Source organism: Staurois parvus, unplaced genomic scaffold (genome assembly GCF_062004578.1).
Source record: "Staurois parvus isolate SC_StPar_1 unplaced genomic scaffold, SC_StPar_1.0 ptg000017l, whole genome shotgun sequence".
Classification (NCBI taxonomy): Eukaryota; Metazoa; Chordata; class Amphibia; order Anura; family Ranidae; genus Staurois; species Staurois parvus.
The window spans coordinates 13,435,001-13,460,413 of NW_028317813.1; the positions used below are offsets into that span (position 1 = coordinate 13,435,001).

General features: G+C 41.8%; 1 protein-coding gene across 1 annotated transcript in view; it reads right to left on the reverse strand.

The window, feature by feature from the left end:
* The window catches only part of PA2G4 (proliferation-associated 2G4), a 36,436-nt gene that overhangs the window by 6,157 nt on the left and 4,866 nt on the right, over positions 1-25,413 (reverse strand). Inside the window, exons 2-10 of the mRNA XM_089680058.1 lie at positions 20,389-20,517; positions 20,190-20,295; positions 17,812-17,881; positions 13,002-13,094; positions 7,886-7,949; positions 5,638-5,716; positions 2,132-2,210; positions 1,544-1,677; positions 1,007-1,101 (exon numbers count right to left, since the gene is read on the reverse strand). Coding sequence (XP_089536184.1) covers positions 1,007-1,101; positions 1,544-1,677; positions 2,132-2,210; positions 5,638-5,716; positions 7,886-7,949; positions 13,002-13,094; positions 17,812-17,881; positions 20,190-20,295; positions 20,389-20,517 — 849 coding nt within the window. The remainder of the gene's footprint in view (positions 1-1,006; positions 1,102-1,543; positions 1,678-2,131; positions 2,211-5,637; positions 5,717-7,885; positions 7,950-13,001; positions 13,095-17,811; positions 17,882-20,189; positions 20,296-20,388; positions 20,518-25,413) is intronic.

The following is a 25,413-nucleotide window of genomic DNA, read 5'->3' on the forward strand; positions in this document are numbered from 1 at the left end:
ATCATTCACTCTTCTAACCACCTGAAGACCAAGCCTTTTCTGACACTTTGTTCACATGGAATAAAAAAAAAAAAAAAAAAAAAAAAAAAAAAGGCCCATCGCCCACCCACTGCTGCCGCTCAGTAGTTCTCAGCCTTAGCTGAGAAACCATCGATCCCGGTGCTGAGCATAGAGATGAGTGAAGGAAAGATGACCGTCACTCATCTTTATGCCCCTGGAGGGCTGGAGTGATGTCACTTCCCAATCCAGCCATTTTTTTTTTTTTTCAAAGCATAGATCAATACTTTACATAGCAGAGGAGAGATGCGGGTTGCACTATGGAACGCTTATCTCCTACATGGCGGAGTGGAGGTGCAAACAGTGAATCCCTGCTGATGCCACTGAACAACCTGTTGCTGTGATATCCCATATGGCGCCAAAGCTGTGGATGGATGATTACCGATAACATGCCGTTATAAGACCACCTATAATTTGGGGTCTTTGAGGTAAGAGGCTGCAATTGGTGGTGCTGTTAAATTCACAAGGCTGCTTATTGTCATTCACAAGTGGAAACACGTGTACTTCCTACACAGAATTACTTGTTTTATTCAGACATTTAGGTTGACTTCCATTAGGATTTAGGATTAATATTTTGTCACCTTGTAATAGGTGTCACCCTCTGAATTTTTTTTTTTTCAATTTTATTTGAATTTAGATTGTTGGTACACATCACATTTATAAGGATTCTTTGTATTGGGATACACATAACCAAGACACATCTAATTTGGTAATCTGTGGGAGTTTTTGATTTTTGTTTAAAGCTGACCACCCAGCACTTTTTATGCCAATTAAAAAAGGAAAAGCTGTGATGAAATATAAAAATGCAGAAAAAAAAAAAAAAAAAAGTATGTGAGCACAGTCACACGATTGTGCTCAGGTAGCCCATAAGAAATGCCCTTTTCCACAGCAAACCCATTATGCAAGGATACAAAAACATACCACATAAAAATGTAGTTTGCAATCTCACCTTCTTTTTCATAGAGTACATTGAAAGGTTGGAGCAATTCATGCTTTGCACATTCCACCACACCCATTCTTGCCTTCTTTTCATCTTCAAACGCCCTGTAAAAGTTTGAATAATGAAACCCAACTTACTAAGTTTTAGATTTCTTTCCATAGTGTTTGAAGGATATTTAAAAGGCAAAACTAATGTTTGCATACAGATATTTTAGCCGTGAAATCACAAGGCTTTCCATAGTAGAAGCAATTTCTATCTAGGAAACAGGAAAAGGAATGACTTCTAACACACGCACATGGTGTGAACTGAGCTTTTAGAGAGATCGTACAGTGGTCAGCAAAAGTTTCAAAGAACATTGATAGCTGCATCCAGCAAATAGCCCAAAGGAAATAAGTGCACATAGCTGGAGAACAGACAATTTGTGCAGCTTCCTTCATTGATGTTCCAGGACAAAACAAAAACAAGATCAGTTATGTGCCCAGTAATTTATACATGCAGTTTTACATTATACAGCTTAAAATTTTACAAAAGTAGAGCATACCATACCTAAGAGTGAATGGCATGGCACCAAAACGTCTCTCAACTTCACTGAAAAAGGCACGAGAGGTTTTCATCTTCAGTCCGTACTGCTTAGTTGGGTCCCTTTTGTAAATTGTTGTTCTCTGTCCAGCATCCTTAGCCTAAATTCAAGGATTATAAATTGTACATTAGCAATAAAGGTCACACTAATTTGGATTACTTCAATTTAAAACAAAACCTGAGCTGGCCTAAATATTTACGAAGGTAACAGCTCTGATGTGCAAGAGCACTGTGTGCATACCTGCATTAGTCTTCATAGCTACCACTGTGGAACCCTTTGGATGCTAGGCCCAGGCCGTACATGAGGCTTTAAATTCTGCCCAAGCAGACGTTCGGTAGTCACTTCCCAAAATAAAGCTTAGAACCCTCACTCAAGTCCTAAATGTCTGAACCTTGGTGATCAGCAGAGGCTCTGGATTTTGAGGCCACAAAGATGATGTTGCCCCATGTATCGCCTTGGCCTAGGGTAAAAGGTACCTGCACTTCAGCATTGTTGTTGCCTTATAAAATATTTAAGGTCAGGGTCACCTAAAAATACCATCCAACATAACTCACCTTTCCCTCCCCAGTGCTAATAAGAACATCAATAGCATAAACTTCATGAACTTCAAATTCTGCCTTTTCATGGTCCTTCCTAAAATTGTAAAAAAAAAAAAAAAAAAAAAAAGTTAAACCAGATTTTATTTACAAAGAACCAGCAAACACAAATGCTTCTGCGCTTGGGGATGGACTCGATGCAGGCTACAACCACATTAAGAATGTCCTGGAACATGCACACCTTGCTGCCCTCAACAGACCGGGGAAATCCAAATATACTGAATGAGAAAACAACAACCAGAGGGCGCACAGGCCTAGTGCATTACCATAAAAAATGTTTAATAAGAAATAAAGTAGGTGTTGTACTCACAAACGACAATATAGTCAAGGCACATCATACAGAACAGCATAGTCAACACTGTGCTGAGTAACAGTCTGCAATAGGGAGTGTAGACATCCCAATAGGCTAACACGTTTCGAGGACGTGGCTCTGAGGAAGAGGCAAGTCCTCAAAACGCATTAGTCTATTGGGATGTCTACACTCCCTATTGAGATTTTATTTACACAAAAGGTTTTGTTTCTTAATGCAACTACAAGTTAACAGAAAATAAAGCCATGGTGCAGAGGTACACAACAATTGAGTAAATACCAGTCATAGTGGAGACATTCAGAAGTGCATTATTCAATCAACTCATACAGCAACAGTTATGCATGTCATTTGTCTAGCCTCAACTTCAGTTTTCTCACATAGATATCAGAACCCCAAAACGCTGACCATCAGGCAGTTTACCTCGATGCATCATAACTCCACATACACTAAACTTCAGAATCCAATTATTTACCATTAACTGTGCTACACAACCCCCCCCCCCCCCCCCCCCGACCCACACAGCTTATGTGATTTTTTTGGAAGAAGTTTATCAAGTACTATAACCCACTCTCCCAACATAGGGGGGCACATTCAAAACCCGTTTCACTACTAGCATTCTGCTACCTGAAAACAAAGTTTGTTTCACCACCTAAAGTAACATGCATCCTCCTATGTCCCCTCAGATAGGGTAAGAAAATATGGACATATTACAGAAGAGTGGAGCAGCAGGTCCAAATTAAGCCCAATCTGCAAAGCGAAGTTTACGGTTTAGAGACTTTGCCTGTTGTGGTGGTGGGGGGGTTCTTCAGGTTCTAGTAATGGACCATGGCCCTAGACCTGTAACGTACCTGGCACTTAACTACGCAAGGTGAGCACACAAGCAGGATCCAGTGCCTGAAACATTGCAGGCAAGCGTTATAGAAGGGGTCTGGGTACATGTATTGCTTCCATTTTTATGATAGAAAGCGGCAAAAAGCTGATTAACCCTAAATAAAGACAAAACTATGCAAGAAAAACTTCTCTAGAGGACAGAGGTGATGTTACAGGAGTATGCCTATAAGGTATGCCCAGCCAAGTTTTTCCTGTTGTTCAATCACATTAATGGTCTGTGAATATCCAGCCTCTACTCTACGATTAAGTTTTTTTTTTTTTTTTTTTAAAGAAAAAAAAAAGTTTAAAATTGGAAGCTGCATAAAGCTGGGTAATGTCAGCTGCCTTCCATAGGTGAAAGATTAGCTAGTTCTGGTAGCAGGTCTCATGGCTTGAGTCTTATGTGGCCTGCCATTTGCCGTGTGCACTTGTATGTTGCCCAAACTTTCCCCATGAGGTGTAAATTGCGGGACACGGAGAGTAGGTTTTAGAGTATAGGAGAAATTCTATTTCTCAACCGGAAAAGTGTTGCATTTCAGAGGCTACAAAATACAGGCGAGGATTAGGGGCTGACAGACCACCCTTTAAGAATTATAAATGGGATCCAAAACAGGGGAATAATGTTTTCAGGTCCCAATGTACATTTTTTTTTTTTTTTTTTTTTTTTAATTCCAGGATTTTCAAATGTCCTGGGAGTGGGTCTAAAAGCAGGTTCTCAACCAGGGTTCTTTCAGGAGGTTGCCAGGGATTCCTTGAGCAATTTTTGCCTCTCAGGTAAGTTCCCACTGATACCAATGATCTTTTTAGCAATCTGTAAGGGGGTAATTCTTCCCAACGACCACAAGTGTAAGGAGCATTCTTACCTCTGACTATCACACTAATGCAGCAATGGGCAAACTACGGCCCGCGGGCTGTATACGGCCCGGCGGACCTTTTAATCCGGCCCGCGGAGCGTGGCAAACATCGGCTGTCAGAATGTGTGTAGGCGGGGCAGCGTGAGGAACGTGAGGGGAGCTAGGCTTCTCTCACAGTCCGCCCTGAAGACCGGAACGGCGCGGGAACACGGCGAGAGGAATGCACGGAGCAAAGGTAAGTGAACTGACACAGGGGGGACTTGGCTTACTACTTGGGGGGGAATAGTACTGTGGGGGATGAAATACTATATGAGGGATGAATTACTATGGGGGGGGGATGAATTACTATATGGGGGATGTATTACTATGCTTACTATGGGGGAATATTACTATACTTACTATGGATGACACATACACATCATTCATCTACTCTTGGTCCGGCCCCCGGGTCCAATATATGAACCCATTGCGGCCCTCAAGTCAAAAAGTTTGCCCACCCCTGCACTAATGTATCATGAATTGTAGATCAAGTCATTTTTAGCAGAGGTTCCCCAAGAACGGAAAGTTATGTCAAGGGTTCCTCTGTGTTGAAAACATTGAGAAAGGCTGGTCTAAAAAGGGTGAAGCATTGATTTATCCTAATAGATAAACCAGAAAAGAAACTTAATTTAGTTAAAGTGATTGTAAATTATAATTTTTTATTTTTTTTTTTACAAAAATACTTAAAATCAGCACTGTGCAATGGAATTGCACGGAGTGGCTGCAAACCTTCTATTCATAGGTCCCCTGCTAAAGCTCCTGGCTCCGAGTGTGCTACCCCATAGCAAGGTCCTTGCTATGAGGGCAAAAGTGGGCTCGCTCCAGGGCTGCACTGTCTGCATCCATAGAAAAAGACAGCATAGCTTGGCCTCACCCCCCACTCACAGGCTACGAGGACACAAGCGTGCTTGCTTCCAGCCCAGGCTGCGCTGTCTGCATTCATAGACAAAGACAGCATTGCTCGGCCTCTCCCCCCCCCCCCTCACAACCTATGACGGACAACAGCTGGAGCCAATGGTTTCAGCTGCCTCAGCTGCTGCAGCAGGCACAGCCCTGGATTTCTTGAGGATTTGGCTAAAACATAAGGGGGGTGAGGCAGCATTCTGCAACTTCAACAAATTTTACCTTTAGCCAAGGAATGCATTAAAAAGGTTTAAAAAAAAAAAAAAAAAAAAAAGAAGAAGAAGAAGAGCACACGCAAATAAAAAAGGAAAAAAACTGCATGGCTCTATGAAACGGATTGTTGAATATCCTTCAGTAGAAAGATATATTTTTATTCCATCCTTTTCAAGGTATGCTAATGGGTAAAAATGACAAAGGTAGCACAATTTACAATAGGCCAAACATTAAAACAAATACTGCATACACTAAACATAACTGTCCTAACGTACTTTTGCTGGTCAGTAGGGTTTTGAATGATGGTCTTCTCTCCATCAATGACATGTTGTTTTAACTGATGTGAAAGCATTCCTAGAGTGAAATACACAATATTACTTACAACGAATATAACAATATATATATAAAAATGTGCAATGTTTGAGAAAGCCTCAAACTGAACAGCCAAGCCCATTTACTATAGAGGGGTGCAACTTGCATCTCTGTATGTAGTGCGCTGCTCTGAACTGCCTGACAGCTTCCAGCTATTTTGCGCCTGTTGCCTGAATGCCAAATAGCTTTCCCCATAAGGCTCCATTCGGAACAGGTGTTGAGCCACGCTGCAAATCCCAGCAGCAAGCACCTAGCAAGTCCTGCAGGTGGGATTGACAGCAGCATGCCTGTTCACCAGCCAGCGGATTACCTGTGGTGATTACAGCACAAAGAGCATCAAGCCATGATCACTGCAACTAACTGCTGGCTTTACAAACAGACAAAATAGCTGCAGCCGCCAACAGCCTGTACTTGCACCAGCAGCTGCTGGTATCAGCACACAGCTACCAATCCCGGTCACAGGAATCTGTAGATTCTTGCTGCAGGGGATTTGAAGCATGGCTAAACGCCCGCATACATGGTGCCCAAGTCAATGCTTCAGTTTAGAATGCCTAATAGACCTAGAATCTCTCATCAAGTTAATACAAGGATGGAATATTGAGGATCTGATACAATTCATATCCCATTCTCCTCTGCAACTCTAGAATTATTACTCAAAAATGAATATATTAACCACTTCAAGTCCAGACACTTTTACCCCCATCCTGTCCAAGCCAATTTTCAGTGCCATCACACCTTGAATGACAATTGCGCAGTCATGCAACACTGTACCCATATTATTTGTTTTGCATTTTTGAGACAGATAAAACTTTATTTTGGTGGTATTTATTCACCACTGGGATTTTTGTTTGCTATATAAATGAAAAAGTCCAAAAATTGAGAAAAAAAAAAAAGTTTTATAAAATTTTGCAAATAATCCTTTCATAAATCTTGGCAAAAAATGTATTCAGTTTTCTTTAGTTAAAAACAAAAATATAATATAACCCAAATTAGTTTATAATCAAAAATGATAAAATTTCACATTTAATTATATTAATATGTTTTAAAAAAAAAAAAAAAAAAAAAACATTGTCACCCTAGCAGTACAGTGTCACCATAGTGATACTGTACTACTTGTGGGGGGTGATAAAGATTTTTTTTTTTTCCCCATACGGATTGCTTTTACACTCAAAGGCTGTAAAAGCAATCATTTCTCCTCTCTGGCTGCATTCTTACAGCCATTGAGAAATATTGTGAGAGCTGTGATTGGTCACAGCTTGTCATATGGTACAAGGCTGTTGTGAATAGCCTTGTACCATGTGACCTCTGATCAGTCAGATTTCACAACTAGTAAGCAATGATGTCAGGAAGTGACATCTTGTTTACTACTATTCATGTGATTACTGATTGGCCAATCAGTGATCACATGATAGGGACCTCACACAGAGATCCCTTACAGCAATCAGTGTTCTGGATCGTGGTGCTGCGAGCTCCCAGGGAGCGGGCACAGGTTGTAAATGCAGGCGCAGTTTATGAACGGCAACCCGCTCCTACACTGCTCCCGTCCAGCTGTTTATGTACATGGGCCAGACTGGAAGTGGTTAATAAAAACAAATGGATGTAAGACATCGCATTTCTTTTCATATTTATAAATTTTATTTTGTTTTTCAGCAAAGCATATAGAATAGTTTACAAAACTGTAGCAATCAACACAAACACATCATACATTGGAGCTCATAAGTGGTTGAGTACACAGAAAGAACATATTAGCAATGTCTTCGCAAGAATACAATTTTGCCATATCAATATGAACATCTCAATTCTAATTATTATTTCGCCAAGGACAGAATGAGAATTGTTTTTCTTAAAAGAAATCTACGCTTTTGTTAAAAATAGCACGCCCTTTGCGCTTCAGGTGTTCTCAGTGCCAATGGACTCTTCAGAGGTAAAAATTTAGTGCATGCATATAAGAGGCAGTTAGCGTAGTGCTTGTCTGATGCATGCAAACTGCAGCTGCCAGCGCTGTGTTTGGCCAACGTATATGCGGTGTCTAGATTTCCAAGCACAGTATTGCATATACCTCAGCTCCAGCGAACCCCACAGCACATGCCTCTTATAGACAATTGTTAAATTTCCTGTGTGAAGTAGAAAATTGTAACATGCATTACATACCTTCAATTGGATTACAGTTAAAAGAAGGAGCAATCTTGTTCCATGCTTCAGTTACTTGTGTGTTCTAAAAATGAAAAAAATGTGTCAAACTTCTGGCATTTTGCATACAAGCAACACTTCAGTAACTAGCAGCCATATGTTAGACAGTACGTTAGTCAGTGACTGGAAGCAATCGCTTTGTCTCAGTGCCCCATTAGCACTACCTAATGAAACATTACACATTTGAAGAGCTTTGTAGATGGACTAACAAATGCAATGCATAGCCAGCTTTTTTCACTTTGTTAACCTGAAATCCTTAACTAACTGTTCATAAAGCAGAGAAAGCCAAAAAGAGTGAATTTCTAAGGCTGGAACAGAAATAAGAATGACGGAGGAGTGTGAAGAGATGTGGTAAAATGCAGTCCCCAGAGACAGCAAATGAATACTATAGATAAATAAGTGGGGTGTAGCACTCAAAACAAATAAAAATATTATGTCCACATATATAAACGCATGTGAATGCGTAAACGGATATAAAGTCTATCAAGAAATATAGCAGATGAATGTGTGACGCCAACCAAAAGTGAAAAATGCGCACTCACCGGAAGCGCATAGATAATGCGCATACATATATAAATTTCCAGAGTAGATTGGCCAATCCGGTGAACTTTATCCTATGGTGCAGTCATCAAGCCCTTGGAGAACAGCGTTGAATCCCTTAACCAGGGAGTTCCTTCTTTAGGCTAAATGAGGTAATCAGCCTGGATACGGGGCTCCTGTTCCTCCAGATATGTTGGATACTGACAGGTACCTGTGGGCTTAATAGCTCCAAATAGGAGCCATAAAAAAGGTGCCCATAGTGTAGTATGTTAATGAACCTTTATTTGCAGTACCACATATCACAGACAGGGTATAGTGATCTACAATAAAAAAGCACTATACCTTCATTTAAAATAGCCGCCCGGGCTTCAATCGAGCACCAGGCGGCAGAAGTGTGCTGTACTGTCTAGTTCCTCCTGAGGCCTTTCGTGCAAATAGCACTTCAGAGAGTTTAGTTCTCCCTCTGATGAAGTGCTATTTGCACGAAAGGCCTCAGGAGGAACTAGACAGTACAGCACACTTCTGCCGCCTGGTGCTCGATTGAAGCCCGGGCGGCTATTTTAAATGAAGCTATAGTGCTTTTTTATTGTAGATCACTATACCCTGTCTGTGATACGTGGTACTGCAAATAAAGGTTCATTAACATACTACACTATGGGCACCTTTTTATGGCTCCTATTTGGAGCTATTAGGCCCACAGGTACCTGTCAGTATCCAACATATCTGGAGGAACAGGAGCCCCGTATCCAGGCTGATTACCTCATTTAGCCTAAAGAAGGAACTCCTGGTCAAGGGATTCAACACCGTTCTCCAAGGGCTTGATGACTGCACCATAGGATAAAGTTCACCGGATTGGCCAATCTACTCTGGAAATTTATATATGTATGCGCATTATCTATGCGCTTCCAGTGAGTGCGCATTTTTCACTTTTGGTTGGAGTCACAAGTTCATCTGCTATATTTCTTCTTGATACAGACTTTATATCCGTTTACACATTCACATGCGTTTATATATGTGGACATATTTTTTGTTTTGAGCGCTACCCCACTTATTTATCTATACTTTTAGAGAGTTTTTATTGGTACCTCTTGGTGTTTTAGCAGCTACTTTTAGGAGCGCTCACGTCTATTTACTTTTAATTTAGCAAATGAATACTACCACATATACCAGGAACTCTGCAGTCATAATAGGGCCATAGTAGTTTTCCAGTGTTGTGTGGGTCGATAAATCTGCCAATCAGGGAGACTGGGCCATTGGCACCCTGGTGCTTACTTTCCTGTCGGTGTAAAGGATGACATTAGGGCCTTCTCAGTGTAGTAAATTGAATTTGTTCACTTATTCTGACATTTGTAGGCACCCTCTAGGTAACAAGTAAACTTGCAACTTCTGTTTTTGTTATCGAAATTACATTGTTGCTTCAAAGGCAGCAGTAACATCTACTATTTCCGACTCTGGAGATTTTACTTTTTGGAACAGTATGTTGTCCATACTGATGAGGGCTTTCCATCTCAAAAGGCTATCTACTGTTAGACTTTTTCTTAAAGAGTAACTCCACTTTTGTTGAAAACACACATCTGGGTGACCAACATACGATGCAAGGATTAACAAACTTTGTGGCAGACTCCTGTTTCTGTACTGAAGAAAAACCTGTTTGATTATGTCAATGTGCAGGGTGTATCCGAATAGGAGCGACATTTTAATTAAGTGTTCTAATGAGGAAACCTGCAAGTTCTGAATTCATTTATAAACAATTAACCCTTTGGCAGTATAACCAAAAAGTTTTTTTTTTTGTTGCAGAGGATGCCTGAAATGTGACTTGTATCTTAGTGCAGATTTCTGGGGGGGGATTGGGAGATCAGGAGGCACCATTTCTGGGGAGGTTCTGAATACCAACTGTGTACAAAAAGCCTCCAGGCTGCCCTATTCAATAGAATTTTACAGAAAATTACAATGCTGCAGATTGAAAAGGTAATTTTTAACATTCGTTTACAATATGGCTTGTGCAGCAATTGTACAGTAAATATAAAAAGTCTACACACCCTTTAAAATGTCAGGTTTTTGTGATGGGGAAAAAAAAAAAAAATAATTTCAGAACTTTTTCCATCTTTAATGTAACCTATAAACTGTACAACTCAGCTGAATAACAAAAAATCTTAAGTGGTAGATAAAAATTTTTAAATAATATGGTTGCATAAGTGTGCACACCCTAAACTAATACTTTGTTGAAGCACCTTTTGATTTTATTACAGCACAGTCTTTTTGGGTATGAGTCTACTAGAATGGCACACCTCGATGTGGCAATATTTGCCCCCTCTTCCTTGCTCTCACAATCTGACAGATTTGGAGTGTTTTTTGCATCTCCTGTGCACAGCCCTCTTCAGATCACCCCCACAGATTTTCAATCGGATTCAAGTCTGGGCTCTGGCTGGGACATTCCAAAACTTTAATATTCTTCCTTTGTCGATTTAGATGTATGCTTTGGGTTGTTGTCATGCTGAAAGATGAAGTTCCTCTTCACGTTCAGCTTTCTAGCAGAAGCCTGAAGGTTTTGTGCCAATATTGACTGGTATTTGGAACTGTTCATAATTCCCTCTACCTTGGTCTAAGGCCCCAGTTCAAGCTGGAGAAAAACAGTCCCAAAGCATGATGCTGCCACCACGCTTCACTGTTGGTATGTGTTCTTTTGGTGATGTGCAGTGTTTTTGCGCCAAAAAAGTTTTTTGGCCATAATTCCAAAAAGATATAACCTTGGTTTCATCAAACCCTAACTCATTCGGATGGGTTTTTGCAAAATGTAGCTGGGCTTGGATGGCTCTTTGTAAGAAAAAGGCTTCCTTATTGCCACTCTACCCCATAGCCCAGACATATAAAGAATACGGGAGATTGTTGTCACATGTACCACACAGCCAGTACTTGCCAGATATTCCTGAATCTCCTTTAATGTTGCTGTAGGCCTCTTGATAGCCTCCCAGACCAGTTTTCTTCTCGTCTTTTCATTAAGTTTTGGGAGGATGTCCAGTTCTTGGTAATGTCACTGTTGAGCCATATTTTCTCCACTTGATTACTGTCTTCACTGGCATATCTAATGCCTTGGAAATTCTTTTGTACCCTTCTCCTGACTGATACCGTTTAACAATAAGATCCCTCTAATGCTTTGCAAGTTCTCTGCAGACCATGGCTTTTTCTGTAGGATGTGACTAATAAAATGTCAGGAAAGACCTACTACAACAGCTGAACTTTATTTGGGGTTAATCAGAGGCACTTTAAAATGATGGCAGGTGTGTACTGACTCCTATTTAACATGATTTTGAATGTGAACACAACTACACCCCAGTTATAAGAGGGTGTGCACACTTATGCAACCACATTAGTTTTTTTAGGTTTACTTCCCCCCTAAAAGATTACAGTTTGATTTTTAATTGAGTTGTACAGTTTATAGGTCACAAAAAAAAAAAAAAAAAAAAAAAAAAAGGTAGAAAAAGTTCTGGAATGATTTATCATTGTCATTTTTTTTACATCACAGAAACCTGACATTTTAACCACTAACCTACAGGGCACTTATACCCCCTTACTGCCCAGGCCAATTTCCAGCGCTGTCACACTTTGAATGACAATTGCACGGTCATGCAACACTGTACCCACATGAAATTTTTATCATTTCTTTGAGACAGATAGAACTTTTTGGTGGTATTTAATCACCTCTGGGAATTTTATTTTTTCTTAAACCAAAAACCACTGAGAATTTTGAAAAAAAAAAACAAAAAAAAAAAAACACACACCACACATTTTTTCAAAGTTTTTGTTATACAATTTTGTAAATAAGTGATTTTTCTCCTTCACTGATGTGCGCTAATGAGGCTGCAGTGATGGGCACTGATGGACACCGATGAGGAGGCACTGGTAGGTTGCACTGATGGGCACTGAAAGGCAGCACTGATACATGGCACTGGCACGCACTATGTGGCACTGATGTGGCACTTCTGGGGCCGCACTGATCATCAGGGCACACTGATCATCAGTGCCCTGATGATCAGTGTACATGTCCCCTCCGCAGAAAGCAGATTATTGGCTCTCCTCTCGAGCTCTCAGCGTGACAGCTTGAGAGGAGAGAAATGCCGATAACCGGCATTTCCGTGTTTACATGTGATCAGCTGTGATTGGACACAGCTGATCACATGACGAAGCCGACATATTCGGCTCTTTCCGTGATCTGCTGTGTCCGAGGGACACAGTGCACCGGCGATCGCCGCGCTGCGTGCTCCCTGAGCCGCGCATGCGCAGTGAGAATGGTAGGCCGTCATATGACGTCCTATCAGAATGAGAGAATCACCATGCGCACGTAATTGTACTATAGGGCGGGCGGAAGGTGGTTAAACGGGTGTGTAGACTTTTTATATCCACTGTATATGCCTATTACTACCCCATTTGCTATTTATATATACACATTCATGCAATGTAATGAAATAATTTTGTATTTCTTTTTACACATAGTTTATAAATAGTAAAGTTTAAGATGCCTCAACAAGAAATTTTATACCTGATTTCCTGGCTTCACCAGGCGGAGAGCAGCTTCTGCACAGAGGTGAGCAGCCTTAATAACATCTGCTTTACGGCCAGTCACCGGAGACTCCTGAAACACAGGACAGGGGGAAAAAAAAAAAAAAAATTAACTAACATGTTAACAAGACAAAATAACTTAAAAGCATATCTGTCAAAATAAATATAAGGGATATGTTGAATTGTTTCTTTAAGGTGCATGCTCCAGGGATGTCATTCTCATTCTTACCCATTTAAAGTCACTGACATGGAAAAAGCTTTATAAGTTGTCCCATACAAGCTTGTTCTAGGTCAGGGACTCATCAGGTAGTAAAGGACATAAAGGACATAAAGGACGACATCCCAAGACTATGCACCTTTAATATTAACTATTTGCCCTCCAGAGGATTTACCCTCCTTTCCGGACCAGACAATTTTTTTGCGATACGGTACTGCGTTATTTTAACTGGCAACTGCTCAGTCATGCAATGCTGTACAGAGATGAAATTTAAGAAGACTACAGGGAGGGAGGACAACTTCCGTTTCAGATCGCCTAGGTGGTCACAGTGAAAGTGGGAGTGGGTACCTGTCAAAATCAGGTACCAGCTCCGCAAAAGGTGCCAATCCTTAAAGCAAAACTTCCCTTTTGGATGGGGTTCAGCTTTAAATCACAGCCAACAGCTAAGGTACTGGGGAGGGGAGTCCTAAAAGGCAGAGACTATGGACATGCTACACAAGCCCTATATACAATGATAAAGTATTTTTGGCTATGTATAGCACACCCAAGGCCTGCAACTAGCTAAACATTTTGTGCCCAGAGTTCAGCTTTAAGTCAGTAAAGGTAGCACTAATGTTTCTACGATGTCAGGTTCCTATTTATGTAAATTTTCTGGTATGGTTCAAATTGGTCTTCCGTAATGTGACACTGGGTGCCGAAAGGAGCAGCTTAGAGGCCACTGCAAGAAGAAATCCTGACCACCACTTTTTGTTTCTTTTTTTAAAGCAGTAGTAAATGGCAGCCTTTCAAAAAAAAAAAAAAATCCCCTGCAAGGCAATGGCACAATGTGCTAGCATGCATCATATACTAGAACATTATGAAATACTTACTTTGGAATGAAGCCCTCCAACAGTGCGCTGTCAGGGATTCCACCTTCCCCTGGTCTTCTTTCCGGATTTGCTGGCTCAGGTTCTCTGAATGGCTGAGCCGCGATGACATCACTCCCGCGCTTGTGCACAGGAGTTACAGTTTAAGGCACAGAGCTCTGAAGCCATCCCTTCAGAGTGCATGCACCTGTGATGTCACCGGCTGCATCCAGTGTGAATATCTCCTAAACGCCACAAGTTTTAGGAGGTAGTCACGGTACATACAGGTAAGTCTTATTACAGGCTTACCAGTAGGTACAAGTTCAAAAGCAGAGTTTATTACCGCTTCAAGATCTTCATAGTACACTAGAACTAGAGTCTATGGTGTTCAACTTGCTAGAAATCTAAGCTAAAGCTCGGGAGAGAAGCAACTTTTGCTTATTTAGTATCCGTCGTCCTGAGAGAAAATTACATCAACTGATTTTGCTGCTTTATATCGATTTAAACATGGATACATGCACAAATGTTCATACCAACATTTTATTTTACCATAGTAGGAGAATGTTGGAACCTCTGAGGCCGTTTTTGTATCCAGATAAAAGTAGCTCACTCCCCTGGTCTGAGCACTTTTATATAAATTCAGCTTTACGGAATATACACTAAGTGCACTTTACAGTTCCATACAAACTAGCTATAAAAAATTCCCCATTTTCCTTTGTGGACCCCAAACCGCCTAGTCTTTCATAGAAAACCAACAGATTGTAGACAGGCTTTCCATTAAAGTGGTTGAAAAGGCTGAATATTCTTCCCCTTCATGCACTCTATGCTTGAAGGTAAGAAACCTTCAGTGTGCAGCCGCCCCCAAATATTTACCTGAGCCCAAACAAGCGCTGTGCAAAAGAGCAGAGGGTCTCCTGGTATCTGCCTCCTCATTGGCTGAGACACAGCAGCGGGAACCAATCAGAGCCAGTGACGAGGGAGTGGTGGGCAGTGCTGAGCAGCACTGTCTTACGGACACACAGAGGTGGCTCAGGAGCGAGCAGTTTGCTCTGGGGGCACTCAGAAGGGGGGAGTGGGGGGGGGGGGGGGTCCAGTAGTCTCAGCAGGGAATCTGAGGATAGGAGGATTGGGGCGGCTCTTTGCAAAAACCATTGCACACAGCAGGCAAGTATAACTTATTTTTTTTTTTTTAAACAAGCTGAACCTTTAGTAAACAAAAGGTCAGTGCAGGGGGGGTTAGGGAGCGCTTGGAACCCAGTAAGGGATGGACCACACTAATATATAGTAAAAAGGTCCATGCGGCAAATGTCATTAAATAAAATTTTTGACAGAGGTTATGTAGGTGTGCAGCCTTGTGGGAGGAGGCAACCAAAAGCTTGTAGGTACTCCTGTGCACAAAATAGAGGAGAGACAGATTGGTACCAGTCAAGCCAGTGGTTTCCTGGGCTCAGGGGGTAGCAGAGGCGCAAGGAGGATCACACAGAGCATGTCACAGCACAAGCCGGATTTCCAAAATGGCACGAGTTCGGAGCATGCGCCATTTTGGGCTTGTTTGTGATTGTCTATCACACTATTTTCTGTTGGACGGAAGTTATTATCTACAAATACAAGGCACTGTGATGGGAGCCAATTTTGCACCCAGCTACGCCAACCTAACCATGGGCCTCTGGGAATATCAGTCCATTTGGAATCAATCTCTATGCCAAAAACCTCATCTACTTCGGTCACTACATTGATGACATTGTCATCTGGGATGGCACACTCAACGAAGCCAATTCCTTTGTCACCCACTGTAATTCCAACACGTTAGGTCTATCCTTCACATCATCCCTATGTGACCCTGACTCCCTGGCATTTTTAAACCTAGAATTTTGTTACGTAGACACTTCCATTTATGCCAAAAATTACACCAAGCCCACAGCAGCCAATTCCTTTCTGCATTTCCGCAGTTGCCACCACCCCAGATGGATATCCAACATCCCTAAAAGCCAATTCTGCAGACTCAGACAACTGTACACATGAGGAAGATTACGCCACACAAGGCGAGCTACTCACACAGAAATTTCTGGAAAAAGGCTACCCCCAATCACTAGTCCAAGAGGCATTTTACCCTCTAACTACCTCTCCCCACCATAAACTCAGCTCATAATACTAACCAGCTCAACCCCCAACCACTACAGTTTACAGCACAGTTCCACACCCACCACCGTAAAATGGAACAGATTCTGCGCAAACACTGGGGAAGCCTCATGGAGGACCCCCACCTCAAGTCATCCATTCCACATACACTCACGTATTCTTATAGAAAGGCCTGTAATGAAAAATGATCCCCCTGCAAATTAAAAAATGTGAAAACCTCCACTAACTCCATGCCTACCTTCTTGTCCATCAAAGGCATGTACCAGCGTAAAAACCTAAATGCCTTACCTGCAAACATGTACTACATAGTCAAAAACAGTTCTCCACCAATGAAAAAAACCTACAACTTAGAAGATTTCTACAATTGCTCCAAATTTCTAGTATATCCTGTCCCTCTGACCTCCTCTATGTTGGCCGCACCATCTGAACAGGACGCCAAAGATTTGGTGAACACGTGAGATCAGCATATGGTAGAAACAAAATTGAGCATCTCCAAACATTTTTCCGAATTCCACTTCCAGTCCTCAGCAAATCTGAGTATGGGTAATATAAACCATCCCCAGAGGTCCCCCCCCCCCAAGCGGAACGTTTCAAAAACGCCTCTGCCAAAGAGACATTCTGGATCTTCACCGTTATATATTTTTTTTCTAATTTTATTGCAATTTTTATTTTGAATTTATTTTTAAAATTTATTTTCTTTATCTACTCATATGTATATCATTATTACTGCTTTTTAACCTGTGCAGGACCCATTTGGTCCGCTATACTAGCGACACTGCTCCCATTGTAAGTATTGTCTCTGTATCTTTTGATAATGTATTGCTGCTGCATGTCTTACGCTTCGTTTCCCCCTACATCTGGCACTCTTAGTGAGCACTAATCCCATGTGACTGAGTGTGGGTGGATCAGCAGTCCCGCTCCACCCCTCCTGCCTTGTCCATTTAAGCCGATGGCCACTGGACTGGCCTGAGGAAGGAGCATGCCCATGCCCAGAACGTGTGCTATTTTGGAAATCCAGCTTGTGCTGTGACACGCCCTGTGTGATCCTCGCTGTGCCTCTCTGCTACCCCCCGAGCCCTGGAAACCACCAGAGTGGCAGGTACCAACCAAAAGCACTGCATAGGACCACCAGTACACTGGACCCTCTCATGTTACCATGACATGCCTTTTATATCCTTACTCTTGTGAGTGCATTTAAGCGATTAAAACATGTGTGCCTTTAACAATCTACACTTAGAATGGTGCCACTGTCTCTCTTCTCTATTTTGAACCTTTAGTAAAGTCAAAGACACTGGACTATGCATACACAACAAGGGAAGTGAAGGACAGGGAAGATTTTGAAACTAAACAATGAATACAAAGCTTTCTCTGATTAGACAAAGTGGAGATTGTGACATCTCTGCCCAATAACAGAACATCTTGCATTCATTAACAAAAAATACAAATCAGTTGGTGAATGATGGCAGTGCTGAGCGACTCCTTGTTGTCACTGTACAGAAGAGAAGCTGCTTCCACGCAAGACCCACTGTGCAGTCTTTGAAAAACAGTATAATTGCTTTGCAGACCCATCAGAACAAACATAACCTTACCTTGGTGGCACCAACAACAAAGCTGTGGGCAACATTAGCAATGAAGCCATCTACATGGACTCCCAAGTCACTGAAATACAAAATTAGCCATTATCACATTGATTTCAATGGTAACTGCTGTTTACTGCTAGTTTATTATCAGAGTATATGTTTTCGTGTACCTGTAATCTATGTTACCATTTATAAACTTTTACTCTCTACTTCGTCCTTTACCTCCACCCACTAACTCACTCACTGCCCAGGAGATCGATAATCATTTAAAAAATAAAGATTGTTACAATTTGTGCCGAGATCTCCACTGTACAGATTTCTCCCTCACCCTACACTCCTTGTCCACCTGCACAATCTATACTGGTAAACGATTTTCTAAAGCCCACCTAACCATTTGCCCCCTGGACTCTGTTCCCTCGCAAATACTACGGTCACCCTCTGGCACTATCCTTCATGCTTTAACTCTTATCTTCAGTCTCTCCTTTTCTACTGGCATCTTCCCCAACTCTCTAAAACATGCGCTAGTCACCCCCATACAAAAAGCCACACTGGACTCCGCCAATCGTAGCAATCCAAGACCCATCGCCTTACTCCCTTTTGCCTTCAAACTCCTTGAACGTCAAGTCTACAACTGGCTGAGCTGCTACTTTATTGAAAATAACCTTCTCGATCCCCTTCAGTCTGGATTTCGCCCATAACACCCCAAAGAAACTGCTCTCCTAAAACTCTCAAACGACTTACTAACCGCTAAAACCAATGGTCACTATTCCATAGTCTTGCTCTTGGACCTCTTCACTGCCTTTGACACAGTTGACCACCCCCTCCTCCTCAAAAAACTACTGTACTCTCCTTTGGTTTGAATCTTAAATATCTCACCGTACCTTCAGTGTCACTTACAACGCTACTTCCTCCTCCTCTTACTGTTGGGGTCCCCCAAGGTTCTGTCCTTGGACCTCTCCTATTCCCGATCTACACTTCTTCCTTGGGTCAGCTGATAGCTTCCCATGGTTTCCAATACCATTTCTATGCTGATGACACACAAATCTCTCTTTCTACTCCTCAGCTCACCCCATCAGTTTCCTCACGTATTTACTAACGGACACAGCAGACTGGTTGTCACACCACTTCCTAAAACTCAATCTATCCTAAACTGAATTCATATTTCCTCCCCCACGTGCCTCTTCCCCTGATTTCTCAGTCAGGATCAATAGCACCACTATCAACCCATCCCTGCATGCCAGGGTACTATCCTTTCAGGCCCACATTCAATCACTGTCCAAATCATGCCCCCCCAACCTCTGCAACATCTCCAGAATATGCCCCTTTTTAACCAATGATACCACAAAGCTCCTAATTCACTCCCTGGTTATCTCTCGCCTTGACTACTTCAACTCTCTCCTCATTGGCTTACCTTTACATAGGCTATCCCCCCTCCAGTCCATCATGAATACTGCTGCCAGGCTCATCCACCTTACCAACTGTTCAGTGTCTGCTACCCCTCTCTGCCAATCCCTCCCACTGGCTTCCACTCACCCAATGAATAAAATTCAAAATACTAACAACTTACAAAGCCACCCACAATTCTGCCCCCAGCTACATCACCAACCTAGTCTCAAAATATCAACTAAACCGCTCTCTTCGATCCTCCCAAGACCTTCTGCTCTCTAGTTCCTGTGTCACCTCCTCCCATGTTCGTCTCCAGGATTTCTCCCGAGCTTCTCTCATCCTATGGAACTCCCTACCCCAATCTGTCTGGCTGTCTCCTAATCTATCCACCTTTAGACGATATCTGAAAACCACTCTTTTTAAAGAAGCCTATTCTGCTTCTACCTAGTAAACCGCCATTTATTTCCTCCATCAGCTCATCCCCCACAGCTATTACCTTTTGTATCACTCAACTTTTCCTCCTAGATTGTAAGTGCCAACGAGCAGGGCCCTCTGTTTCCTCTTGTAACAAATTGTATTGTAACTGTAATGTCCACCTTCATTTTGTAAAGCATTGCGCAAACTGTTGGCACTATACAAATCCTGTATAATAATAATAAACTGGCACTTCAATCTACATTTTAGGTGCCTACAGGTAATGTCAGCTATTTAACAGAGCACCTGGACACCCTAAACCCAGGATAGGCAAATACTGACCCCATCTAGAAAGCAAGCTTTGAGCCACCCCCTCTTGCCCGCTAGTGGGCCATGGTTGAATAGCTGCCAGATTATTAAGGTAAAAGACTACAGATTTACTTTGAATTATACACAAGGAACTACCATCTAGCTAAATACATTAAACTCAGAACTGTATTTTTAAGAGACATGCCCAGAATATCCAGTTTGCAGAACAAACATCTCCATATTCATACACATTGTTCCACAAAGTTGTCACTCCTTACATCTTCACTAGATCACCATTCTTTAGAAGATAATCTTGGTCACTCTTCAATGGGGAGAAGTGGCACACACAGTTATTAACAGATATACTTGTTGGAAAGGCAATGCCTGAAATAAAAAAAACAAAGCACTCCATAAGTCTAGACTGCGGCATCACACATTGCAGAGATTTGTGCTGTAATCCAAGTAGCTTTCGAGTACCTTTTTTCATTTCCTTCTCCTTTTTGAAAATTTTGCCAGTTTCCTCCATTATCATAGCATCTCCCTTTTCACAGAGGCTTAGGATGGAAGCCTCTGCAGTAGCTGCCTCCACTAATGTACGAAGGACCCCTAAAACAGATAAAGTCACAAGGTTAACTAGCTGACAAACCTTCATTTTCGAGGACTACAATGTTCTCATATGAGTGAGCGGAGCGCATTCATTGAGCATTTTGCCATCTTGTGTGGGAGTCTGCATGCACAGCTTTATTATTCTACAAAACCAGTAATTTCAGGACAATATATTCAGTATATAATTAACTCCTTGTAGGTCCACTTAAGCCTGTCAAACCAAGTAACAAAGAAAAACAAAGTTGACAACCTGAAGGCCATTCATTTTTTTCTGAGGGCAACAGAAAAAGTAAAAAAGGATTCATGTAGCTGTGTCTTAGGCAACATGTCAAGATTACTGGCATCTTTGACTCAATGAGCCATATTGATGAAGGGTAAACAAACTAACACTTCAAAACAACTACTCCTCTGTAGGTACAGGATGGGAAGATAGTGATAAGTATGTACCACTTCTAGAGTGAGATGATGTTGCATGTGTAAATTCTGCATCCATCGCTTTTTTAACTTTAACTATTCAATTTCTTGCTGGTTTAAAATTGTTTCAGTACACATCCACAGCAAAAAAAAAAAAAAAAAAAAAACAACAACTGTAAAAAGCATCAATATGCATTAAACATAAAAGATATAAAAACCTTCATAATGCTACATTCTATGTTACTTTCCTTATACTGTCAAAGTTCAAAGCTACTAAAAGTAGATGACATATAGTACATACACAAACTATCACTTTAACAAAAACCACATTTTTTATAATAAATCAGCCTACAAACATTTGACATTTTTAGTTGCAGTGATGTGACCGCTGACACGGTGCTGAAGCTTTTCCTCTCTGGGTGGTGGGTCCTGCTTACAGCCCTTATGTCATTGCTATGAAACATGAGGCTGTAACTTTTGGGATACTTTCAGCAAGATGTCCCTAGCAGACAATGTCAGGATTTGTAGAACGTAGAGTTCTGACATCAGCGATCTCAACAGACCAGTGCAGAGAGACCTGATATATGGAAGGGAAATACACACCTGGAGCACACGCTGGCAGGATCCCCAGGCACATTCTCCTAAATCCAAATTATAGCTGTATTTTAGAACAGTTTATATCATGAAACTGAGATGTACATATCAAAATTTTTTTTTTTGGGTGGGGTTCCACTGCTGGCTATATATGGACTGAAATTCAGTTGGAACAGACTGTCTCTGTTCAACAGAATTCAGATCAACTTTTGTTGAACGGGAATGTTGGAAATATTTTTTTTCCGATCAACAGCTGGAACCAATCAGCTGCAGCCCCTGATCAGTGTATTCTGACAGTGGAGAGTCCTTCTGTCAAAAGCAAATGTCCCAGCAGGCAGGATTCCTCCATTCATCTCACTTTTTTCATTCAGCTTGCTGAAAAAAAAAAAAAACCCCACTAACCTATGGCCAGATTAAGCCTTTTATTTTTAAATATGGGAGTAAGATTTGTAGCACAACTATCCATTTCCAGATCTGGACTGAACAACTGCCAAGATCTGAGGGGAAAACAACCTTAGGGAAACACATTTGAGAATTCTAAAATGGTTTGTCAATTACATGAACTATATGGTACAATAGGTACTCTTCAAAAGCAAATCAAACTAAAATGTCTAGCCAATTGCTTAAAATGTCCATAAAATCGACTAAAAAGGATTTGTTTGGTGTACGAGTTAGTTACTATTACAATTTTACAATGCGCAGATGGATTCATCAGTCCTTTCGACAATTAACAGCTGAAGGCAGAACTGTTGGCTTGACTTCTATGATAAAACCACCACACCCAATTATGAAGCACTCACCAACAGCTGAAAGCTTTGTTAGCCTTTGACGCCTCCTTTACTGAAACAACTTCAGACATGTTTAAAAGGAATTGTAAAGTCTTTTTTTTTTTAAACAAACATTTTATACTTACCTGCTCTGATTGCACAGAGCAGCCCCGATCTGTCTCTTCTTAGGTCCCCCACTGGCTGCCCTGGCAGCGCCAATTTCCTGTAGCTGAAAGCCAATGTATGTATTAAAGCCCATCTCCAAACACAAGAGAAAAAAAAATTCAGTGCAGTGGAGACCCCCCTACCGTAAACATTTTTTTTTTCTACTCTAGCGGTAAAGCACTACAGGGTGTATTGCCATACTGCGAATCTCAGCCGCAGGGATAGCAGCAGCCACCAAGCCCATACACTTCAATGACAAACTATGAGGAACGGAAGGCGGTTGCTAGCTGTGTGAGCAGGCACAAACAGCTGGGACCACCAACAACTTGTCACTGACGTGACTGGCTCAGTGGACGCTGCTTTCTGCACAACTGATATATTCCTGCCACTGGGATTCAGTGTGGTAAAACATCCATGTGAAAGAAGGCTAGAGGAATGAGCTATAATACTTACCTTATTCCTCCCAACATCTGTGTGACCAGTTCTCCACAGGCTCATAAAAGCACTCCCAGGCACAAATTGAGATTGCCTTCCTCACATACAATGCAGGACTAATAGCCCTACAATGTACCCGATGACACCATGGGGCAGCTCACAGCTAAGAAGCAAGGAGTAAGGAGGTTAAAGCGAAGTTCCACGCAAAAGTGGAAGCTCCGCTTGTTTGCCTCCTCCCCCGCTCGACTGCCATATTTGGCACCTTTTGGGGGGGGGGAGTGGGTACCTGCTTTGACAGGTACCCACTTCCGGCTCAATTCGCTGCGGTAAAAGTGAGTTGGAGATTCGGCCCATTCTTTCCTCCCGCAGTCTCCTGGGAACCTTCACAGGTCCCAGAAGACTGCCAGACCAAGCAGAATGCGCAGAGCGACTTGCACATGTGCAGCGAGCACCCGGCTGTGAAGCCGCAAGTGGTACCCACAGTTGTGATGCCGGCCCGAGGAAAGAACAGGCAGAGAAAGGACGGAGCCGGGTTAGCACATTGCGGGACCGAGGGACAGGTAAATGTGTGTTTATGAAAAGTCAGTAGCTACAAAAACTGTAACTGCTGACTTTTAATAAACACAAAACTGACTGGAACTCTGCTTTACGTATTAAAGCCTCTTCCTCTACTCCCTAGAGTTAATGAGCGGTGGACCCTTGCAGAGCAAGAAAGGGGTCCACTGCAAGGTTTTTTTTTTTTTTAATCTCAGAAATATGATTTAAAAAAGGAAACCAGTGAAGAATGAGAGTTTGTAAATATCTGAATCTCCTCCATCCTTAAGTTTGAATACTAGTGCCATCTCACCTCTCAGGGATAGGCGTTTGCGGTTATTAATCATCTATCCCCAACAGATCAAAAAAGCTCAAGATACAATCTCCATGAAGGCTGACCTAATCTCCTGCCCTAAAACTTTTTTTGTGTCATCCATACAGCATATTTGTTATGATAGGATGAGTGGCCATTAGCGATAAGGATAGGAGCAGGAGCTTTGCAGCCTGACATTCTGCTAAAGAAGAAAATTTAAGAGTCTAAGGGATCATTCACACTGGCAGTGTTAAACCCACGTTTACCGGCCATTTAATGATTTTCTAATGTGTCATCCAATCTTAGTGTTTGACTGAGGTTAGGTGCAGAGAAAATAGAATTCTGTGCATCCAGAATTCAATGAGAAAGTAAATGCTGCTAAACATGTAAACCCAGCCAAACCTGCTTTTATAAGCAGGAACATCAGCAAAGTCATCTGGGAATACTTCCCAGACAACTTCTCCTGTCTTTAGAAAAGGTAAATTATTATTATTATACAGTATTTATATAGCGCCAACAGTTTGCTCAGTGCTGTACAATGCAGTAGAGCTAGTGTGAATGAGGCCAAAAAGAAAAAAAATAATAAATTCCTAGGTGGTCATACTGTGCTTGGGTTACCTAGAAAGCATCGGCTACACAACTAAAGAGTTATGTTATGGATAGCAATCAAGGAACGACTTCAGTTCAGGGAAACCTGGTGCCTTTGTACCTGCTGACAGGGAGTCATGAATAACATGTTACTTAAGAGCGACTCTGATAACACCATGGAAAACACTGCAGACAGCTTGTACCTTTCTGAAGGTAAATGCTAGTGAGAAGGAAACCTACCGATAGGTGAATGAACTCACCGGGAACCTGATTTTTAAATTTTGGCAAAGATATGGTGTCCACATAGACCAAGCACATCCTTGCATAGCTCCGTGTTCCAGCTCCACCTTTGGTTATGGCCACTTCTTTCAATCAAGACCAGTCCCATCATGTTGGACTTCAGGCAGAGAAAAAAAGTCTGGTATAAAGCAATGATTCAACATTCACTCACGATTGTAATCACAGTGGGCTATCCAGCCAATAGATTCTAAAACTGTGCTCTAAAAAGGTGTGCATAATGCCAAGGGCAGCTTCCAGAATGTATAGCTGCAGCATATTCACTATACGCTTTGCTTACCAAGCAGTCGTCATGTGCTTCCACAAAAAACTGGATTAGACGTTACTAGAACACAACTACAGTTCTGCACAAAAAGATACCCCCCAAAAAATCAAGAGCACATATTTCTAACTGGTGACAAGGGTGGCTCATTAACATACCGGCAACTGGAGGTATCTACTTACAGTCAATGTTGTCAGCTACCTGGTAATGCAGAGTTTCAAAATAAAGTAGTTTCTGGGCAGATTCATTTTAAAAATTAACTATTTTCAGCACTACAATGGTGAAGAAAGAATAGTGCCACCTCTCCTGGTAAAGCCTACCCTACCCCGCCCCCCCAATCCTTTACTGGTGCCCCCAGAAGATCCTACATCAATATCCCTGAATCCCCCCATTATTACAGTTCTACTACCTACTAGTAAGTCACCTAGGCACTGAGCCCTGGTTCACATTAATACGGTACAGCACATCACACAAGAATCGCACAGGAACTGCACCGCATTCCTGTGCAAATCACATGCGATGTCTAT